Source organism: Corvus brachyrhynchos, unplaced genomic scaffold (assembly GCF_000691975.1).
Source record: "Corvus brachyrhynchos isolate BGI_N302 unplaced genomic scaffold, ASM69197v1 scaffold92, whole genome shotgun sequence".
Taxonomy (NCBI): Eukaryota; Metazoa; Chordata; class Aves; order Passeriformes; family Corvidae; genus Corvus; species Corvus brachyrhynchos.
In genome coordinates this window covers 5,206,560-5,226,333 of record NW_008236973.1, presented here as the reverse complement: position 1 = coordinate 5,226,333, position 19,774 = coordinate 5,206,560, and the positions used below count along the sequence as shown (strand labels likewise).

Sequence of the window (19,774 nt, the reverse complement as noted above, 5' to 3'; positions counted from 1 at the left end):
CGTGTCGCCTGGAGCGGGGGACGCCTTCCCGGTGTCTGGACTGGGGGAGCCGGCTTCAGTTTGTCACCTTAAGCGAGGTTGACATCAGAGGTCCATGACTGGGTCGAGGCGCAAGGGAGGTGATAAATGAGCGGAGAGGCGGCAGTCAGGATGTACTAGCGGCGGAGAGCAGCGAGGGGTTGTTAACATGCGCATCAGCAACAGCTTCCCGATGTATGGACAGCGCGCTGGTCTGTCACGCTGTAATACAGGGGACTTGTGTGCTGTATGCACTCCTGTCCATCCACAGGTTCCTCTTTTTCGTGTACTTGTGGGACTTTACTACTAGTTTCTGTGGCTTAGCTAGTTTCTTGCCATGAACAGCACCAGCATATCCTGTCGCTTGTTTATTCCAGCTCTTCCACAGACACACACAAGTTGTATCAGTCACATAGTGGTTTCCACTTTTTGAGAAGCGACAGATCAGTAACATGAAGTAATTTATTTCTTATATTTTTCATACTGAAATCCCATGCCTCGTTATTATTTCCTGAGGTGAACATATTCAGGAACTGACTGTGCTGTCTAGAGAATTTAGCCAAAACAAAGCTGTAAGTTCACAAGTGTGAGGATCTTCTGTATTTTATTTTGAAATTGGAAATCCCCAAAGCATGCAGCTGAACAGCATTTGCTAGTTGCATCTTCATGCTTTGAATATAGGAAAATGCTATTTTTAAAAATTTATTTGTTTTTAGTCTCATGCTTTTATGTAATGGGAAGACTGTAAACACAGGTTGCATGAGGCCTTTGAATTTAATTGCTGTGGGTAATAGCCATTTGTTTCTGTAGGTGATGGTGTCTGTGTATGAGCATGTGTCCATAGGTTCTAGGAACTCTTTTTTATGAAAAATTGTTTTCAGTGACCAGGACAAGGTATTTTCTCTGTATATATTTGGCGTATGTAAATATGTACATATATGTACACATACAAATAATATACAAATAAATATTTTACATACGTATGTATATATATTTGTACTTGCATTTCCAATGCCTGCTGCGTCTAGCATGTTCATGGTGAATGCAGTGGAGCAAAGCAAGCTTGGAACTATGTTGCTACAACCTGGCAGCCTGATCTGAAAAGTTCGTTTTGCTTTTTCTGCAGTGACCTTACAGTTAAGGGCATCAGACAAACATTTGTTTTGCAAGCATAGTCTCCCTTTCCCTCCAAGATGACTGTAACCCATTTTGATTGTCCACAGAGAGATCACATTTGCATCATTAATAGAAGTCTTTTTTTTGTAAGGGAAACAATGAGAAAACACAAGAGAAAGAAGTAACTTTGCATCCCAAGGCAGCTGGAGGAAGTTTCGATTTTAAGTCTACTTATTCCTGAAGAGCTTTCAGTGGAGCACTGGGTTAAGTGAGTGGTGGCGTGTGCCTGCTTTCTCAGTGCCAGCAGCTGTAAAACTTCCTGTTTTGAAGATATTACTGGTGCTTGTGCATCTTGCTGAGCATTTCATAGTACTTTCTATTGGCATGCTCATTGAGGAGGTATCCAGGAAAATACCCCAGGTCCTCTCTATTTTGTGTTACGAAGTAGTGGGGTTCAATCTAGCAGTTGGAGCTGTGAGTCCGAGATGGCCAGTGTCAGATGATGTCTTTTTTCCATTGTCTTCAGCAGGTGTTGTATAATTAACAAGGAAGCACTCATGTCTCTTCTGTCTTCTCTCTTGAATCAATAATATAGTATTGATGTAATTAGCAATCCTTGTCTAGTTAGAAACAGCAGTGGGTGACAAATATTTTGCAAACTTACCTTACTTGAGTCAATATTTTCTATAATTTCTGCCCCCAACAGTGTTTTTATTTTATATGCAATAACAAAAGTCTAAAAAATTACTCCACCCACTCTAAAGCTGGCCATTTTCATTAGTCATTTTTCATCTCTTTTCAATTGTATAGTGTGATTTCCAAACACTTAATACTTTATATGTCTCCAGAGTTAGTGATGACTGTGTTTTTCTTCCATTTGGGATTTCAGAGTAGGTACAATATTGCCTACTGCTCCGGCAGCTTTTGAGAGGGCATCTTCCCAAAGAATGCAGAGGTGTATTGCTAGAAAGAGGAGCAAAACATAGGAGCATAATTTGATGCCAAGGTTGTGCTTAGAGAATGCCATTCTTTAGTTTAGGAAGTGGTCATGAGCCTTGATGTTCTATAGAAGCAGAACTCATGTGGTGCACAGGCTCCACCTATGCACATCCCAAGGCAAGAGCCTTCTGGCAGTGAAAATAATCATCCTCCAGCTTGGGAGGCACTAAGGACAGTACAGAGTTTTTACTCCTCTCTGAAATGGGGCACTTTGTCAGGAATTCAGAGGATTCAGCAGTAGCACTTTCCAATGCTTAAATGCAGGAGGATCAAGCAACACTATGGTCGTGCCAAACCTGTGTGCCAAAACAATTTCTCGGCTACAATTTTTCCAGTACAATTTCACCAAGGTTGTATTAGCAGACCTACTGAGCCAAATCATGTTCTGTTTCCATAGGTTTCCAGTTCTCCTAGAAGTGGTTCTAGCTTGTATGTTTAAATGCCACCCTCAGAAGCATTTGGTGACATTTTAGATGCTTTTCTACACAATACTGTATTAGTGTCACATAGGTACTTCAAACTGCAAACCAGAACTTCTGACTAACACATCATCTTAAGAAGGTCTTACTTGGAAACATAAGCCAAATCCAAAATTGTTCTCTCTCTTTTTTTTCTTTTTTTTACCTCACATTCAGTTGCCTTGAAGAATAGGGTTAAGATGAAGGTCCTTAATAACTGAGACTGTTGGTTCATAGTTCCAATATTCTAATACATTTTCCTATACTTCCAGGTACTTCATACTTAACTGATATAGTATGGTGGTCGGGCACTATTGCAAGTAAGTATCTTAAAAGGTTGGAATTTTTTTTTTTTTTTAAGAGAACTTTGCTTAGATGGTGATATGAGACATCAGGAAATCCGTGTTTTCATCTTGAATATCATATTCACTTGTCATGAAATTCCCATCCCTAGAAATACTGCACTTTTAGTAAACTTCTACCATGGCTACCATGCCTGGTGGTGTTTGCAAAGGCAAAGAGCTGGTACAAACATGAGTCAGACATCTTTCCACGTTTCCAAACCATTTGGTACTTGCAGCCCTTGGCAGCCACACACTGCTCTGACTCTGGGTTCCTGCATGGTTTGTGTCTGTGCATTGCACTGGCCTGCTCAGTTTTTAATAAAAGTCAAAGCTGAATTAAAAATTGTCTCTCTGCACACAAAAGGGCTCATTGAGCACGTTATGTTTTACATCAGAAGGCATTTAACCAGCCTCAGTTAAAAAAACAAAACAAAACAAAACCTCTTTTGGTTTCTAGTTCAACGGATACAGTTTCAGTTTTGCTTTTAATCTACAAGATTAATGCAAAGCCTTCTGTGGTGCTGATATGAGATCAGTGTAATTTTACCCTTAATATCTTTGTAAATTCTGCTAACACCAAGTTCATTCTCTGATGTGAATCTGGATCATGAGGAGCAACTAGCTTTCTCCTCTTACACATCAGCCTGAGTTCTACCCACAAGCTTAGAATCATACCCCACTTTTAGACTCTAATCCAGCCTTTTGTAAATTATTTGGAAAGTTCTGATGCTGTTTCTGAGAAGTATATGAGTCCAGTTGTGCCCCTGGTTTTGTGGTAGCAAGGTAAGTCTCTGATTCTTGGTTTTGTTGTCTTAAAACTATGCAAAAGGAATGAAAACTGATAGATCCCATTGAAGGACAAAGTTCACAGGAAGTGTAGAAGCAGACAGAGCTTCAGAAGGAAGTTGTCAGCTAATTTAACCCGAGTTTAAGTATTTCTTTGTCAGCTTCCACTCCTGACAGGATCACTACTGCCTAAGTAGAAGTAAATCTATGCATCAGCCACTGTTGTTTATCATTCCTGAGGCTCCCATTTGTAATCTCTGAGCAGGAGGAGTTAAAATAAGGGAGGTTTTATTACAGGACTTATCTTGGTGAATCAGAGAAAACAATTTCATGCTTAAAAGAGCTGACTGAATTGAATGAAGGCAAAACAGCTGAAGGGAATGGTATCACTTGGCTTTTTTCCAGTAGCTAGATGCAGGTATTTAAAAGCAAAACCTCAGTAGCTTTACTGAAGAAGTGATCAAGAAAAATTTTTTGTGGATATTATAGACTCAGAATGGCAGCACAGTCACAAACAGCAATAGCAAGGGCCAGGTAGGCGCCTATGGGATGCAGAGAAAGGTGCTACTTGGGGAAAGGTGTTACTTGTGGAATTAGCAATATCCCCGCTTATCTGGGTGAAATGATAACAGCTACGTAATTTTCTAAAGCAGAGAATTTGGAGTTTGGACGACTAACAAAATCCACATAAACTCTTATCAACTTCTTCTCATGGTATTTGTTCAGATGGTGAATAAGTGTTTCTGTGTTGGCATGCTGACTCAGCATAATGCTGCCCAACTGTTTGGGGGCCCTGGGATCCACTGGATTGCTGAAGACTTCAAAGGAAGGGCTGTAGATTCTGCTAAGGGATTTTACCTTACTCTGTAGTCAAAAGAGTGATTGCAGCATGTGTACAGGTATTTCAATGAGCATTAAACTAATTAATTGGCTAATTAATTATTTTCAGTGCGGGTTTTGATAGCAGCATAGATGCAGCTGGTTCTTATTGTGAAAACATCTGCATTGGTGTTTTATTGCAGATGGGGAACACATGTGAAGTTAACCTCCTGTTGTCACCACAGATTGGGCTGTATTTCACTTTTCATAGCAGAGCTGGAGCTCCTGACCTGGTCTTTAAAATGAAACTAGGTTGGAAAATGAATTCTAGGAACATACTTAATGTATGTGAGCTGCAAATAGACATTAAGTTAGCGGGAGTAGGCTGAAGTTAGTCTGAAATAAACCTCCTGACATGCCTAGAATAGATACCTTTTGCTGTACAGGTCTACTCCTGGTCTCCTTGCTGATGGAGACATGCCAGTGCACATCAGGTTTTGTGTTGCAATAACTCCAAGGGTACTGGTACTTGTTTATCAAATTTAAAGCTTGGTGTGCCTTCAAGAATGGAAGTCAGGTCTTGACTAACAGCATTGATGTATCTGATGAGGAATTTCTGTTCAGAGGGGACTGGATAGGTTGGCAGCAAAGATCCTTATCATCAGGTAGATGGTAACAATTACTGAGATCCTTTTTTTAATTGGTGTTAACTAGTCCTGGTCTGTCATTTGTGGTGGTAAGGGACTGTTACTATTACTCCATGGTGGTATGGAAAACCTCCAGTAAGTTTAGGTGCCTTACAATATGTTCCATTTGACTGAAGCTTCAGAGACCTACTTTGTGGATTGATGTTGGTGCCATCTGTTAAGAGTTCTTCCAACAGAAAGTTAAGACACCTGACCTCCAAAAAAAGCAACCTTTTGTCAGAGTCATTTGGAAATGTATGTAATCTGCAGAAATGCAGAGTGCCAGCTGTGCACCATTCTCCATCCAAGATCTGCCCCAATGCCTTTAGATGCCTTGAAGATAATGCCAGAGTTGCTACATATATCTCAAAACAACCTGAGGCTGATAACCGAGTTACTCTGTTCCCAGGGACAAGGCGACCACCACTGTCTCTTGTGCCTTGGAAATGCTGCTCATCAACTTCTCCAGCTCACTCCTGCACACAGGGAAAGCCTCAGTGAATTTAATTAGTATAATTTTGCCACACTGCAGTTTTGCAGGTTTGTTTGTCTCCTTCATATTTCGTGTAGGTTACACAGGTCTTCAGCTCTACTAATAATGTGAGTTAAATTGGTAAATTAATTAATGTTTGCACAGTGCTTTGCAGATGTAAAAAATTGGATGATACTAACGATATTTGATAGTTGAGGGCAGTGCCAGCCTGAGCATAAAGACATCTTGGATTCTTGAAATGTTTTAAATGCTTATAATGGCTTTTAACAGCAACTGGAAATTTGAGCTGTATGTAATTTGTTCTCAAGCTTCTTGCCAGTTACCACAGACCCGGTAACTATGAAAGTATGTTGACCTATTATAAACTTGCCAGCACTTGCAAAACCATGCAGCTTTTCTTTTTTAGCCAAAAACTTGAACACATGAACTGTTATCAGAGCTGTGATGTGCAATACTGTGGTATATCTTGGAATTTGCTTTTACTGGAGGAAAGAAAAATAAGGTTGAGGCTGGTACTGTGGCTTCTTTTTACAGTGGTCGGATGTTACATAGCATTGTGAAAATTTGATGTAGTGTGTTGAAGAGCCCTTATGCATGTGCTTAGTATTTCATTAGAAGGTTCCTCAGCACTGTCTTTATTTTCCCCCCAAAAAGTAACACTGCTGTTGGGAACTATAATCAAGTACATTTGTTTTACATGAATGCACGTTCTAAAGATGAAACCATGGATTATATATATTTTTACCCCTCCTCATACAAATATTTGAGTGTAATACTGAGATATTTGAGTATAATCCACGAGTGTTTCTAATTCATATTTGTATTTATATTTAACTAAGAGAAGTTACAAATGAGATTATTTACTGTGCCCACTTGGATAGTCTTGTGTGGCAAATATAAATCCTGTATTAAGAAACAAAAAACTATAGAAAAATACCAGCCATTTTGTTTAAGTGCAAAATTAACAGAACTAAGTGAATTGTAACATCTGTTTTCCAGTTAGGTCAGTCTTTCCTGGACAGTATTGGGCAAGTTTTGATTACTTATTTTTACAAAGGGGTTTAAAGGCTTATTTCTGGTTCTCTTGACAGTGGCACTGGGTCAAATAGGGAATTTCTTGGCCTACACTGCAGTCCCAACCGTGCTAGTGACGCCCTTGGGAGCTCTTGGCGTTCCATTTGGGTAAGAGTGTGCTTTTCTTGTTCTTATCTGGATGTCATTACTAAATAAAATGTCAGATGGACTTAGTGCTCACTGGAGGTCCACTGAGAAATGTCAGGCTTCTGGCTGTTCGTGATGTGTTATAATGTCACCTATTCCTGTTTTCCCCAGGAAAGCTGGGCTGGGAGGAGGCAGTGGTGAAGAAGGGTTTTCCTGAGTATCTTCTGCTTTAGCTATCACTATGATTTGGAACAGATAAACTTTTTTTTTTCTCCCTTCTCTGTGTTTGCTCTGGACTCTTCTGCCTATTCTCTTATTCACAGTTCCCTTACTATGTAGATCTTTCCTTCTGTCTCACAGTCTTTACCCTGCTATCCACAGCCCACATGTGTTTATTGATGCTGATTTTCATTTCATTGGATTTGGCCCCTTTCCAGATCAAGGGAGTTCTGTGCATATGCATGCCCTCAGCTTCTTGGAAGTTATGTTTGTGGGAAGCACAGACAAGGCAGTGAGTTTAGGGAGTTTAATATGCAACTAATGTTTTGTGAATAGATGAACTACAGTTGTGGAACTACTGCAGTGAAAAAGCACAACTCTTTAAAAACAAAGCTGTGCGTTGCCTCGAGATTTTGCTTCAGAGTGTAGATGGCATTGCTTCATGTCTGTCTTTAGTTCTATCACTATGAAACACACTGATGGTGCTCTAAGTGCCACCTGTTATTTTATCCTAGGCCACATATTTTTGCTTACTTTGGTTGGCTACATGTCTGAGCCAAGTCCTGGGATCTTTGTAACCAAAGGTCACTTTTATCTCATGACTGCTAAGCACCTATAAAATGGGGCTTTGTGACAGATCACCAATTTGGTAATGGGTAGATATCTGCCTTGGGGTCAGATGTCTGGATTGGAGGGTTTCGGTTGTTTTGGGGGCAGTTTTGAGGGGGTGATGTGGTTTTGGTTTTTGGGGTGTTACGGCTAGGAGTTTTGTTGGGGTTTGTGTCTTGTTTTGTTGTATTGTTTTGGGTTTTTTTCCTGAGGTGAGATGTCAAGGATTGAGAAAAACTGCAAATGGATGAATCTTTCCTCAGATAAGTCAGAAATACATTTTGAGAATTCATCAACATTTGATAGTATTCCTTTAAAAGGGAAATTCATATGGCACAGCACTGTTAGAACATTATTAACAGAATGTAGTCAAACTTCTATTTTTCTTCCTCTTTGTCAAAGGTCTATCTTAGCTTCTTACTTACTGAAAGAGAAACTGAACATTCTTGGCAAGCTGGGGTGTTTGCTGAGCTGCGCTGGGTCTGTTGTTCTCATTATCCATTCCCCGAAGTCTGAGAGTGTAACGACTCAGGCTGAGCTTGAAGAGAAGCTTACAAATCCAGGTAGTTTGTTTTTTCATTCATTCATAATGATTTTCTGAGTTGAGCAAGAGCATGCTTGAGGAAGAGGCTTGCCACTTCTAACAGGTAGGCAAATTGACTTGTGAAGAAATCATGACATGCCAGAGGCAAACCAGTACAGGTTTTGTGTAAGAAAACTATGCCCTGCTCTACTTAGAACTTGTCATATTTATTGGGACATGTGTGCAGAAAGGAAAACATGGATACTTTTGAAAACAGTATCCTGCACAGCAAGCTCAGAACAATGGCCAGTTGAACTTGTAATTCTATAACATTATGAAAAAGTGTATCTTGCTATTTAGAGAAGAAAAGTATAAATCTAGGATCTCAATTTAAGTTTTTTTATACAAAACAAAAAAATACTGACTTTCTTCTGTCCTTTATTTCTCCACGGTTTTTTAATTAAAAGTTTATACTAAGTACCAGTTATGTTCCCAGATTTCTTTGCACAATAAAGGTATGTAGAAATAGGCTGTTGAGACATATGCTGAAATGCCTGTTCTGTCTCACCAGCTGCTGGAGGATACATATTGGTGCTAATATGTTCCAGGCCCATTTTTATTTTTCTAGCTTAAGAGCTAAACTGCTACCTGTTGTTTTTCTTGTATTTGCTTTAAGCGAGAGAAACTCAAACATAATAACATCAGCTGTTCAAAAAATCTGCACACTAAGAAAAGAAAACAAATGCCTTGGTCTAAATTTACCATTTAAATCTGAACAAAGGGAATTGGCTATATATTTCTTTAAAACTCTAAAGCATGAAATGTTTTTCACTGCTCTTATCTGTGTACTGATTGTATAATGTAAATGCTATGGCCTCATGTTTGTTCTGTCCCTACTCATCTTACTCTCCTTAGTGGGACCTAGCTTTATGTTTAAGCTCTTTCCTGGGTCCACACACTGCCTTAATGAGCCTTTTATGAATCAGGTGTTATCCCTCTGTCTGTCATAGTAGACTTAAAGGAGTATAGTCCTGGTGGAAAAGAGAATAAGATTAAAAAAAAACATCTGAAATCCATTACAAACATGCAACAGTTTGTGTCATTTTCTACATGACTATTTGTTTTTCCCAAAGAATGTGACAACATCTTCAGTCATGGATGCCAATATTTTTGGAAGCTCAGTGATTTGGATCTATATTCAATAGCAAATCTTAGTTGTGATGTATACCTGAAGTTCACTGCTAGGACATGATTTTCTTGCTAAAATCTTTAGAAGACCAGGAGTTCTCACATTGATATTTTCTTGTTTTCTTTTTGTTTTCCAGTTTTCGTGGGTTATCTCTGCATAGTGCTGCTAATGCTGCTTCTGCTTATCTTCTGGATAGCTCCAGCTCATGGACCTACTAATATTATGGTTTACATCAGTATTTGCTCTCTGTTGGGCAGTTTCACTGTTCCCAGCACAAAAGGGATTGGGCTGGCTGCTCAAGATATCTTTCACAATAACCCATCAAGTCAGAGGGCTCTGTACCTCTGTCTGGTACTTCTGGCAGTATTAGGATGTAGCATTATCATTCAGTTCAGATACATCAATAAGGCACTGGAGTGTTTTGACTCCTCTGTGTTTGGTGCCATCTACTATGTTGTATTTACCACCCTAGTCCTGCTGGCTTCAGCCATCCTTTTCAGGGAATGGAGTAATGTAGGAGTTGTAGATTTTTTGGGAATGGCTTGTGGATTCACCACAGTATCTATTGGAATTGTTCTTATACAAGTCTTCAAGGAATTCAACTTCAATATTGGAGATTTAAACAAACCTAACATGAAGACAGATTAAAATATTTTTGAGGGGAAACTGGATGGCTCAGGGAAGGATGCAGAGCTGTTCATTTCTAGGGTACTGTTTCAAATAGGGTTCAGGTTGGTAACTACTTTTTGACAATTTCGTGGCCTATGTGAAATGAATTGGGGGCCTCCATCCAGTTTCAAAGGAACAGCTGTCCATGTAACCCAGTCAACACAATAAATGACCTTAATTGGAACTACTGATTGAGTCAGCATAGAGACCGATGTATTTCCTCACTGTAAAAGGTAGTCCATCAGAAAAGCTCTGTGAATATTCTGACAGACCTATGTGAAAGCTTGTATTATGTCTTCTGAGGTACCATTTCTGTGGGCAGAGGACATCAGTTTCTAATGCACTCAATCTGATGCCTTTCATCATAAGTGATGTATACCTTAAAATAAGGGGGGGAAAGTAAGTGGAACAATTTGTGAATCTCAGTATAGCAATGTCTTCACCGTCAAGGTTGTGAATTCTAAGACAAACGTTGGTTGGATCATGGACTGCAGATTTGTTCTTTTTGGTGACTGTCTTGGCAACTTTGTCTGCTGTGCGGTGAAGACACGGGAGTTTTAAATTAAATTCTTTATACAGAGCAGGGGACCCTTAAATATCTTTCACTAATTACTTATCAGCTCATGGTAGTGTCCAGGTATGCGTTTTTCTTTGTAACTTACACACGTTAAGACTTACTGCATTCATCTGAGAGTTTTTAATTGGGAGCAGGTAGAAAGACTGCAAAGGATGTAGAAATGTTGCACAGACTCATTGCCTACATGGTGGCTTGTTTGTAAGCAGCTCAGAAGTGTTTCAGTGCCTTTGCAATCAAAAAATACTGCATAATTGTGGATGTATTTGATTCAGATGGCCTGTATCAGTTTAATAATTCAATTTCACTGTCTACAATATTGGACTATATTCAAATTCTAAACATATAAATCATCTAAAAGGACCGTATGTTTTTGGAAGAATTTACAAACCTGAACTGAAAGCCCTGGATGCCTTGACAGCTTCTGAAAAACTCATAGTCCTTCTGGGAAGAGGAGGAGTGTTGAAATCAGTCCAGCATACCTTTATTTTAGTTTAGTGACTAAATGCAGGAGACCATTTTGTGAAACCACTAATAAATAGGGACCACAAAAAAAAAGAAATTTAAGAGAGAGAAGAGCATGAGATTTCTCATAGCTCAAAAAAGATGGTCTGATGCTCTTGTAACGTGGAAAAAGGAGGTTAAAGACTGAAAAAACTAAAGCATTCGGAGAGCTGAGTTTTACGTAACTGACAGGGACATACATTCAGATCAGTAATTCATAGACCTGTGTGAATGGTTCAGTTGTAATATTTTGACAAGTAGTACAGACAGCTTAAGCTATGATGGGGATGGCTCTGAACAGTTCAGTTTAAACCATTTACACAATATTGATATGTTAAAGAATGAAATAGTTAATTTCATGTTCTACTTATATTTGGTAGCTAAAGCATCATGAATCAAAAAAGTTGAAAGCTTGAAAAGCAATGAATGTTTGTTTCCATTAAGTACAAAAATGGAAGAGTACAGTGGAACTCAACATCTCTAGATCAGAACATCTCCTGAGAAAAACAGAAAATCCCAGTGTGATTACAAGACAGTATTTGAGAGAATTCACAACACTTTATCAAGAAATCATAAATGTAGCTTTGTAGCTGCCTGACAGGAACATGGACATTGATTAGTGGGGAGTAATACTGTCTGTTCTCGTGATGTTTTTTGTTGACCTGAATTGATGTTTCCTTAAAACTCGGCCTCCATTTTCATTTAAAATGAATGCTATAAGCCCTACTAATGGCAGCAGTCATCACGAAAGTGAATCTAAGAGATTTAGTATTCTGAAGGGACTGTTCTGAGGGAGTAAGAGCCCTACTATGTTATTTGCCGAACTCTGTATTGCAGGGGAATGGCTCTGAGTTGGCAGAAATGTGCATTGTTATAGGCCAGCACACAGTAACTGGGTATCTTAGTGGAATAGAATAGCACTAGGAGAGAAAAGACCATGGATTTTCAAATATTGTGCAAGGTTTTTAGAAAGTTTGAGAATTGTAGATGAGGGTAATTGGGCTATGAAATCTGTTCAAACTGGCCTCTGTCCATTATTGATTGGAAGATGGTGTCTTGGTTCTCAGCAAACAGTTATATTTTGTCATATTAATTTCCTTTTCTTTGATTGAACCTGGAATTAATTGCACATAGGGGTACTGCACTGTACTAACCTACCTTTTAAAACAATGTTATCTGTTTTCTGAAGCAGTCGTCTTTTCAAAATTCACCTTCAGAGTTCATGAGTTATATGTTCATTCTGTATTAGCCTTTAGTCTCTGAAGACTTCTGTGAATATCTTTAGGTCAGAATGGAAATGATTGTGGTCTCATCTTATTCCTCCTTTGGCCATATTTGTTTGTCTTGGTTGGTTTTAAAATTCTTAATTATTTATAAAGTGCCTGTCTAGTATGTTAGATGCATATGCAAATTATTAGTGAATGCTAGAATTCAAAATAACTTGATTGCCCTGTCTAAACCTTGACATTTTCTGCACCACACAAAGTTTACTTGGTAAGTGCTCACTATGCAGAGGAAGAATGAAGTAGCAACAGTGTTCTGCAGTCCTCTGACCATCGTTACCACTGACAAATGTCAGCACAGTTTTCTTCTCTTCTCCCCAGCTGCTCCTCATCTGTGATGAGCTTTCTAGAAATGTCTAGTTAACCTTGATGTTTAAAACGGAGATGTCAAAAGCCAGCACATAAGGTGAAAGAAATTCTCGTGGCCTTGCACATCATTTGTATCTGCAGCCTTTTACTTCTTGAATGCTAAGTAACTGAAAGCTTTATTTTTGCTACTTTGTTCAGTGTGTAGCAGTGTTCCTTCAAGTTCTGCTGTACCTGGATCTGGTTCAGTTCTAACTTTAGAAATGTATTAGCATTTTCTGTTGTCACTGTTGATATGATTCTTTCCCCCTCCATCCCACGCCCTCCTCTTTCTAGGTGTCCTACCTTTTTTAGTCCCGTTGCTTTTCTGATTTAAAAGGAGGCACTGTTGAAGTTGAATTTTAGCTGTTCCCCCTTTTTTCCCCACCCCTTTGACAAGTAAGCACTTTGAATAACACAGATATCTGAGTTCCATCATCTCAGGGAGCAAATGTGCACAGTTGTCTCCTGAGCTCTGGCGTCCCTCATGGGTCTGCCCTTTTCACGTTCTCCTTGTGTTATGTCCATTGATAGCTGCGAGCCAGATGACTTCAGTTCTGATTCCAAAGTAGAAGTGGGAGAGGCTACACATACCAAAAGTGGACTCATTACAGTGGTGGAATGCATTTGAATTACGTTCAAATCCATATGAAAGGCGCTTCACTCCATATGTCTGACTTCTGTCAAATGTATTTACTAGGTACTCACTTGAGGATAGCTCTTTGATCATTATCCCTTCAGTGTATGGAGGATTTGCATTTGTCAGTCACAATCTCTATTAGGTGTCAAACACAGAAGTCCCTCAAATGTTCAGTAGAAGAATAGAAACCTTTTTGATACAACCAAAAACCCACATTTGTTACACCTTAAATACTTCTGTAAAAAAGAAAAATATCTAAACAAATTATCTGCTGTATTGACTTTCCAGGACTCTGTATGTGTAAATAGAGCCTATTTATTAGTGAGCTGCAACTAACATTAATAAGAACCTGTCATATCACACTTTGACAAGTGAGGCTTCCTATTAATAATATTCATTTATATTGGAACATATGTATTTTTCTGAAGTAACTAGCACTGAAAAATGGAAACACTGGATTAAGTTGTCGAAACACTAGAAAGTGAGGTTTAGCTTTCATTTTATTTTTAAAAAATGCAGGGTTTGTATTTGAAGAAATTTAGGGTTAATAAGTAGGGGGTGCTTTAAATGGGAAGTTGTTTGCACATTGTACCCCCCTCCCATTGTTGTTTCATAAATAGACATCAAGGATTCTACAGATATTCCTTGGTTGTCTTGAGATGGTGTAACTGCTGAAGTTTTACTGTTAAATCAAGCGTTATCAAATGTGTATCTATTACCTGTTATATTTGTAATAATTCCTTGGTGCTATCTGTGGGCTTACAGAATGCAGAATTTTAGTGTGTATTGTGTTAGGCACCAATGTTGTCAACAGTTGTCATTACGAGTGCCCAAGTGTATCAGACAGCAGTGTTGAAATGTTATGGATTAAGAAATCTTTTTTTTAAAGCTGCAAAGAAGTTTGGAGTTTCTTTATTGTTTGTGGTTGTGCTGGGTCCTCCCATGTCCACACCCCTCCCTAGACAGTTGCTCTATAGAGTGGAAAATGTTACACAAAAGGGGTACTTTTAAGTCAATTTTTTTTCAACTGTGGAACTTTCTCTTCTTTTTATTTTATTTTATTTTTTTTTTTTCCTGGTATGTGAAAAGTAGTTCTAATGGGATATGGGGAAAAGGTAGTTGGCAACAAAAATACAATGTCAGGTTTGGTTGCTTCAATGCTCTTGCAACATAGTTACTACAGATTACATAAAAATGGTTTATTTTATTAGCTTCCAAATAATGTATATATAGATTTGTTAATGGCTTACAAGTCAAGCTTACTCTCTTTGCTTTTTAAAAAATAGTTATAGGCATGTTGTATTTGCCTTGTGTAAATTATAAAAGGCTATTAAGTTTTCTGATAACTAATATATTTATTAACCTGTATTGTTTTAAAATAAATGATTTATTTCTAGCTCAATGCTTGGTTTGTGACTCATCTTTATCAAATGGGGTGGGGAAGAAATCAAGTTTCCCACACACTTAGCTGCTTCACAGGCTAATTCCAATTCATAAACCTAAACTATTTCCATTACCCTTTCATAAAATAGCAGCTTTGCTTTTTATCAGAAAAAGCACGGGTGCAGATCAGTTGGCCCACAAAGGGCTCGGCTGTCCTGTACCAGTATCTATCAGCAGGCTGTAGTCTTAATGGCTTCATTGGACTGAAGTTTGCTCACAGGTAGGATGAAGACTTCTCTGGCAGAAATGTTTGCTGGGGCTTGAATCACTTCGAACTGTCTTCAGGGTTAACATGTGCTCTGTTCCTGCATTGCTGCACTCTGGTTACTTGCTAGAGCTTTTATTTCAAGATTTACTGCTCCACAGTTGGGTGTGCATCAAGTGGCAACAGCTAGAAAGAAGTCTGTGTCACCAGTCTAATTTACTGTCTGTCATAATAGCTTTCTGTAGAAAGAGTTGCTTGGAAAATTACAGTGACTGCCCATCTCATTCTTCATCTGAAGTTCCTAGCCCCTTGTATCAGGTACTGGCAAATACATAACTTAGAGTCTGTGTGCGTGTGTGCGTGCATGCTAGATTTTGGTTGGCTGGGGTTTTTTTTAATGGTGGGATTTATGATTAAGAACTGTTTCATTCTATGTATTTGTGGTTTAGGGGACTGTGTTGGTTTAACACAGCCTGGTTTTTGGTGGGGACAGGAGAAAAGCTGCTCGAAACTTCGATGTCCAGCACAGAGCCAATCACTGAAGGCTCTGACAATGGGCAGGTTGCTAGCCCAATTAGACAATTTGGTAACGCTTCTGTGATGGCATATTTAAGAAAGGAAAAACCACGGGAAGTTCTCTCTCTTCTTCTCCCGAGGGGTGGTGAGGTGGCCACCAGGGCCCATCCCAGCAGTGGCCGCCGGGGCCTTTCCGAGGCTGGGACCGCATGGCCAGGGCCCTCCTGAGGCCGGAGCCGCCCGTGTGGTGCCGGTGAGGACCACACAGCCATCAGCAAGAGACATGGCGAGCAATTCCTCGATGCGGAGCCCAGACGAGATCAACCTGTCAACTGCAACTTACAGACACCAACTTTCTTCCAAGTCAGAGGAAAAGGAAAAGTAAGGACACGTGAGGAGAACCAACACTACAGCACTGAAGTCAGCGAAAAGAAAGGGAGGAGGTGCTCCAAGCTCCGGAGCTGGGATTCTCCTGCGAGCCATGGTGAGGACTGTAATAAAACAGTTTCCCTGTGATTCATGAGGTGCATGGGGGGTGCAGAGATCCACACGCAGCCCATGAAGAAGAGTAGTCACGCTGGAGCGTGTGGATGCTGAAAACTGTAATCTAATGAGGAACTCGAGATGATCCTTGCTTTTAGAGATAGTGGAAGAGAGCCTTCGCTTCCAATCTAGAACAGCTGATCCTTAAAAGACTAAAGTCCATGAACTAAAATGACCCACGCTGGGCAGCTGTGGGAAAACTACTTGGTGCAGCTGGAGAAATAAACATCTCTGAAACATCTATCAATAATCGGTCCATATATATTTCTTTTCCACAGGCCTCCTTGTTTGATACGTGTGTTACAGTATCCGCACTGTAACAACTTGGCCCGTGGGAGGGACTCACGTTGCAGCAGGTTCGGGAAGGACTGCTGCTTGTGGAAGTTAAAACCGCGCTTTAAAATTTCGCAGAGAACTGTCTTCCGTGGGAAGGATTCCAGAGCACGGCAGAAGAAAGTCTTTTCCTTAAGCGTACTGAAGAAAGATTTTTAAGAAGTGGAATACTGACCAAAACCCCATGTTTTGTTTCCCTGCACGGTTGGTGGAAAGAGGGAGGGACTGGGAAAGAAAGGTGTTCTGAAAGTTTGCTTTAGTTCTCATTACCCTTTTTACTTTTAATTCTGTTAATAATAAATCTTCTTTATACTGTTTAAGTTTTAAACCTGTTTTGCCTTAAAGTGGTTTTTTTTTTTTCAATAATCCTTATTTCAACTCATGATAATGACGTTTTCAATTCCCTCTCCTCTGCTATAGCAAAGGAACTAAGTAGATGGTTTTTTTGTGGGTGCCTGGCACTTAGCCAGCATCAAACCACAACAGGGATGCATTGATATAACTACCAGTCAAAATTCAAAATTATCTTTAAACAAGGAAACTAGCTCCTCAATATTAAATGTATGCAGTGGAAAAGATGGGTATGGATTTTTTACTGCAATTTTATTTGTAAAGGTATTGATGATATTAATGCAATGTACTAAGATAAGACCAGAAAACTAGGAAGGCTTTCACTTCTGCATGCGGCATCTCTGATTTTTAAGTAGGTAGGATAAGGAGTCTGTATGTTGTTAGCAAGAAAATTCAGCTATCTATTCTTGTCTTGTGCATCTTAGAAGCTAGGCCTCTGAGGCAGCAGCATTGTGGTAAAGGCAAATGTGCCATTAACACCACTGGTATTGTTGAAAGTCTGGGACATAATCAATCCTAAGCATATTTATCTCAACAACACAGTTCATATGGGGAGAGTGTTAAAGACAAAAATCTCATTGTGTCAAAAGAAAAAAAAAATTCCTGTTGATTTTTGTGAGTTTTGTTCTACAAGTCTTAAGCAGAATCCCTGAAGTTCCTTGTAAGTGACACTGCAGATGTTGCACAAGTAGACTCACAGACATGGTTTCTTTGTTCTACTGAGCTGTCTTCATGAAACACAGCAGGGAAGTGGTCACCAGAGACCCTGTCAGAGCTTACTGAGGTTGTATTTTTGCTCTTTGCCCTTTTAAACTTTACAAGATGTTTATACACATAGGAGATACTAAGCCCTGAAAAATCCTGTCCATAGCCATGCAGAAGTACCTACACTGACCTCTCTCGTGAAATTCCTTGGGCATAAGGATGGTTTGCACAGATGAACTGCACTATGAGAATGGCTTAAGTTAGGCAGATTACCAACATTCTCATGCTTGGAGTTCTTGCCAGATACTCAGCAAACATGCCTGAAATACTGTGCTGTTGTAAATTACTCTGAGATGGTTTGAGTATTTTCCATTACTGAGCACAACCCTTGGCTTTAAAGTAAGTATTTAGTGTGCCAAATTTTGTGCCAAATTGAAGCACTTGAACTCATACTTTGTGTGAACAGATGTATGTATGTTAAGCAGAACTAGCAGTTGAAGAAACACAAGGAAGGAGATTAACAGAATGACTGAAGTTCCACAAGGGTCTAAAATGCTTGGAGGAGTCCAATTAATATTTTCAGGTATTTATTCATTATTGTTTTAGCTTGGTTGAGAGGTGTTTCTGAAGGGAGGAGAGCAGAGGGAGACAAGAGTGGAAAGGGAAGACTGAATTGACTTGCTTCTTGTTTAACTCAGGAATATGTACACATACACATTATCAGCACTTGGCATGATCACAGGCACATGTAGTTCTTATAGTTCCTTTAAACTTTGAACCTAGCTATCAGTACTTAGATACTTCTGTTTATACTGTACTGGTTTAGGTGGTACAGGTATTAATTTTTTAATCCATTTGAGAAACCATTTTCACCAGCTGTTAACTTTTTCAAAGACTTCACAGTTTTGGTATCTTTTGGTAAACCACAGAAAAGCCAGTGTCCTACTGTGTCATTACTTAGGTAATGACTCTAAATTGTTTAGCAGCCTTTCTATATTAAAGTATGTTTTTATATACACACACACAAAACTATTTTATAAATGCAAAGTTCATGTCAAGAATACTAGATTAGTTTTATAATGGGGAATGGAATGTTGCCTTAGAGAATAAAATAGGCTTAACATTTATCCATGTGCTTTGAGTGGTGTAGAAATTTGATTTTTGTGACAGAGTGAGATATAACAGGCGGGTAAAGTGATGAGGAGTGGCTTTGTTACGGGTATCCCACAAGGGAAAGCCAAGATTGGTTTTGTTTCCAGGTCTTTCCAGGTTTAGCAAAAATGAAGCAGCTGCTTGTGCAGACTAGGATAATGTCAACATAAATGCTGAGAAGGCTAAAAAAATAGGAACTGCTTTAACTAAGGAATGTGACAAAACTGTCTTTTGTTTAAAGAGGCAGAGCTGCATCTTCCATGCAGAGCTACCACAGGTATTTTGGCAGTGGTGGTTGTTCAGACTTAGTGTTATAAGGCAGCTGCTTGAAGCATACTCAGAGATCGTCCTGACGAAACCAAAGAACCCTCTGAGCCTGATGCTTGTTATGACTGTTTCAAAGACTCCTTGCTGTGTGCTGAGGACAAATATTTGTCTAACTGTATTTATCCATTTACTTAGTATGAGATTAAAGCAGTTTGGGTTGTAAAGCACGTGCTGAGAGTGGGTGACCTGGATTAAACCGATTCATTAACCGTTCCCTTTACCTGGCCCAGTAAAATGTCTCTCTCCCTTACTGCAAACAGCTTGTGTTTATTTCAGCCTGCAAAAGAGAAGGCTTCTGGGTGACCTGATTGCAGCCTCCCAGTACCTGAAGGGAACTTACAGGAAACATGGGGCAAGACTATTTATGTAGTGACAGGGCAAGAGGGAATGGTAAAAAGTGGCAGAGGGTATGCTTTAGATTAGATATTAGGAAAAATTCCGTATTGTGAGGGTGATGAGGAGCTGGAACAGGTTGTCCAGGGAAGTTCTGGATGTCTCATCCCTGGAAGGGTTCAAGGCCAGGCTGGATGGGGCTTTGAGCTAGCTGATCTAGTCGAAGGTGTCCCTGTCCACGGCAGGGTGGGTTGAAACTGGATGATCTTCAAGGTCCCCTTCCGACCCAAACCACCCTGTGATTGTGCGATTTTCTGCGAGTGTAAAATCTGCGCAGCGCGGACGCTGGCAGGGGCGCCGCGCGGGGTGGGTCGCGGGAATGACTTACCCCAGCTGCAGGGCCGCAGAGGGGTTCGCGACTCTGCCGGGAG

General features: G+C 39.7%; 1 protein-coding gene across 1 annotated transcript; it reads left to right on the top strand.

The window, feature by feature from the left end:
• The first annotated feature begins 2,810 nt into the window (after positions 1-2,810).
• On the top strand, positions 2,811-14,837 carry NIPA1 (non imprinted in Prader-Willi/Angelman syndrome 1). The gene is made up of 4 exons (XM_017728586.1): positions 2,811-2,911; positions 6,811-6,901; positions 8,111-8,271; positions 9,557-14,837. Coding segments are annotated over exons 1-4 (765 nt in total). The 5' UTR covers positions 2,811-2,910; the 3' UTR covers positions 10,069-14,837.
• The last annotated feature ends 4,937 nt before the right edge of the window (positions 14,838-19,774 follow it).

Bases quoted from the DNA above. Each gene is read 5' to 3' on its own strand.
- NIPA1 (XM_017728586.1), top strand. The intron at 6,902-8,110 runs GTAAGAGTGTGC...TCTTTGTCAAAG, and splicing joins GCTCTTGGCGTTCCATTTGG to GTCTATCTTAGCTTCTTACT. The intron at 8,272-9,556 runs GTAGTTTGTTTT...TTTGTTTTCCAG, and splicing joins AGAGAAGCTTACAAATCCAG to TTTTCGTGGGTTATCTCTGC.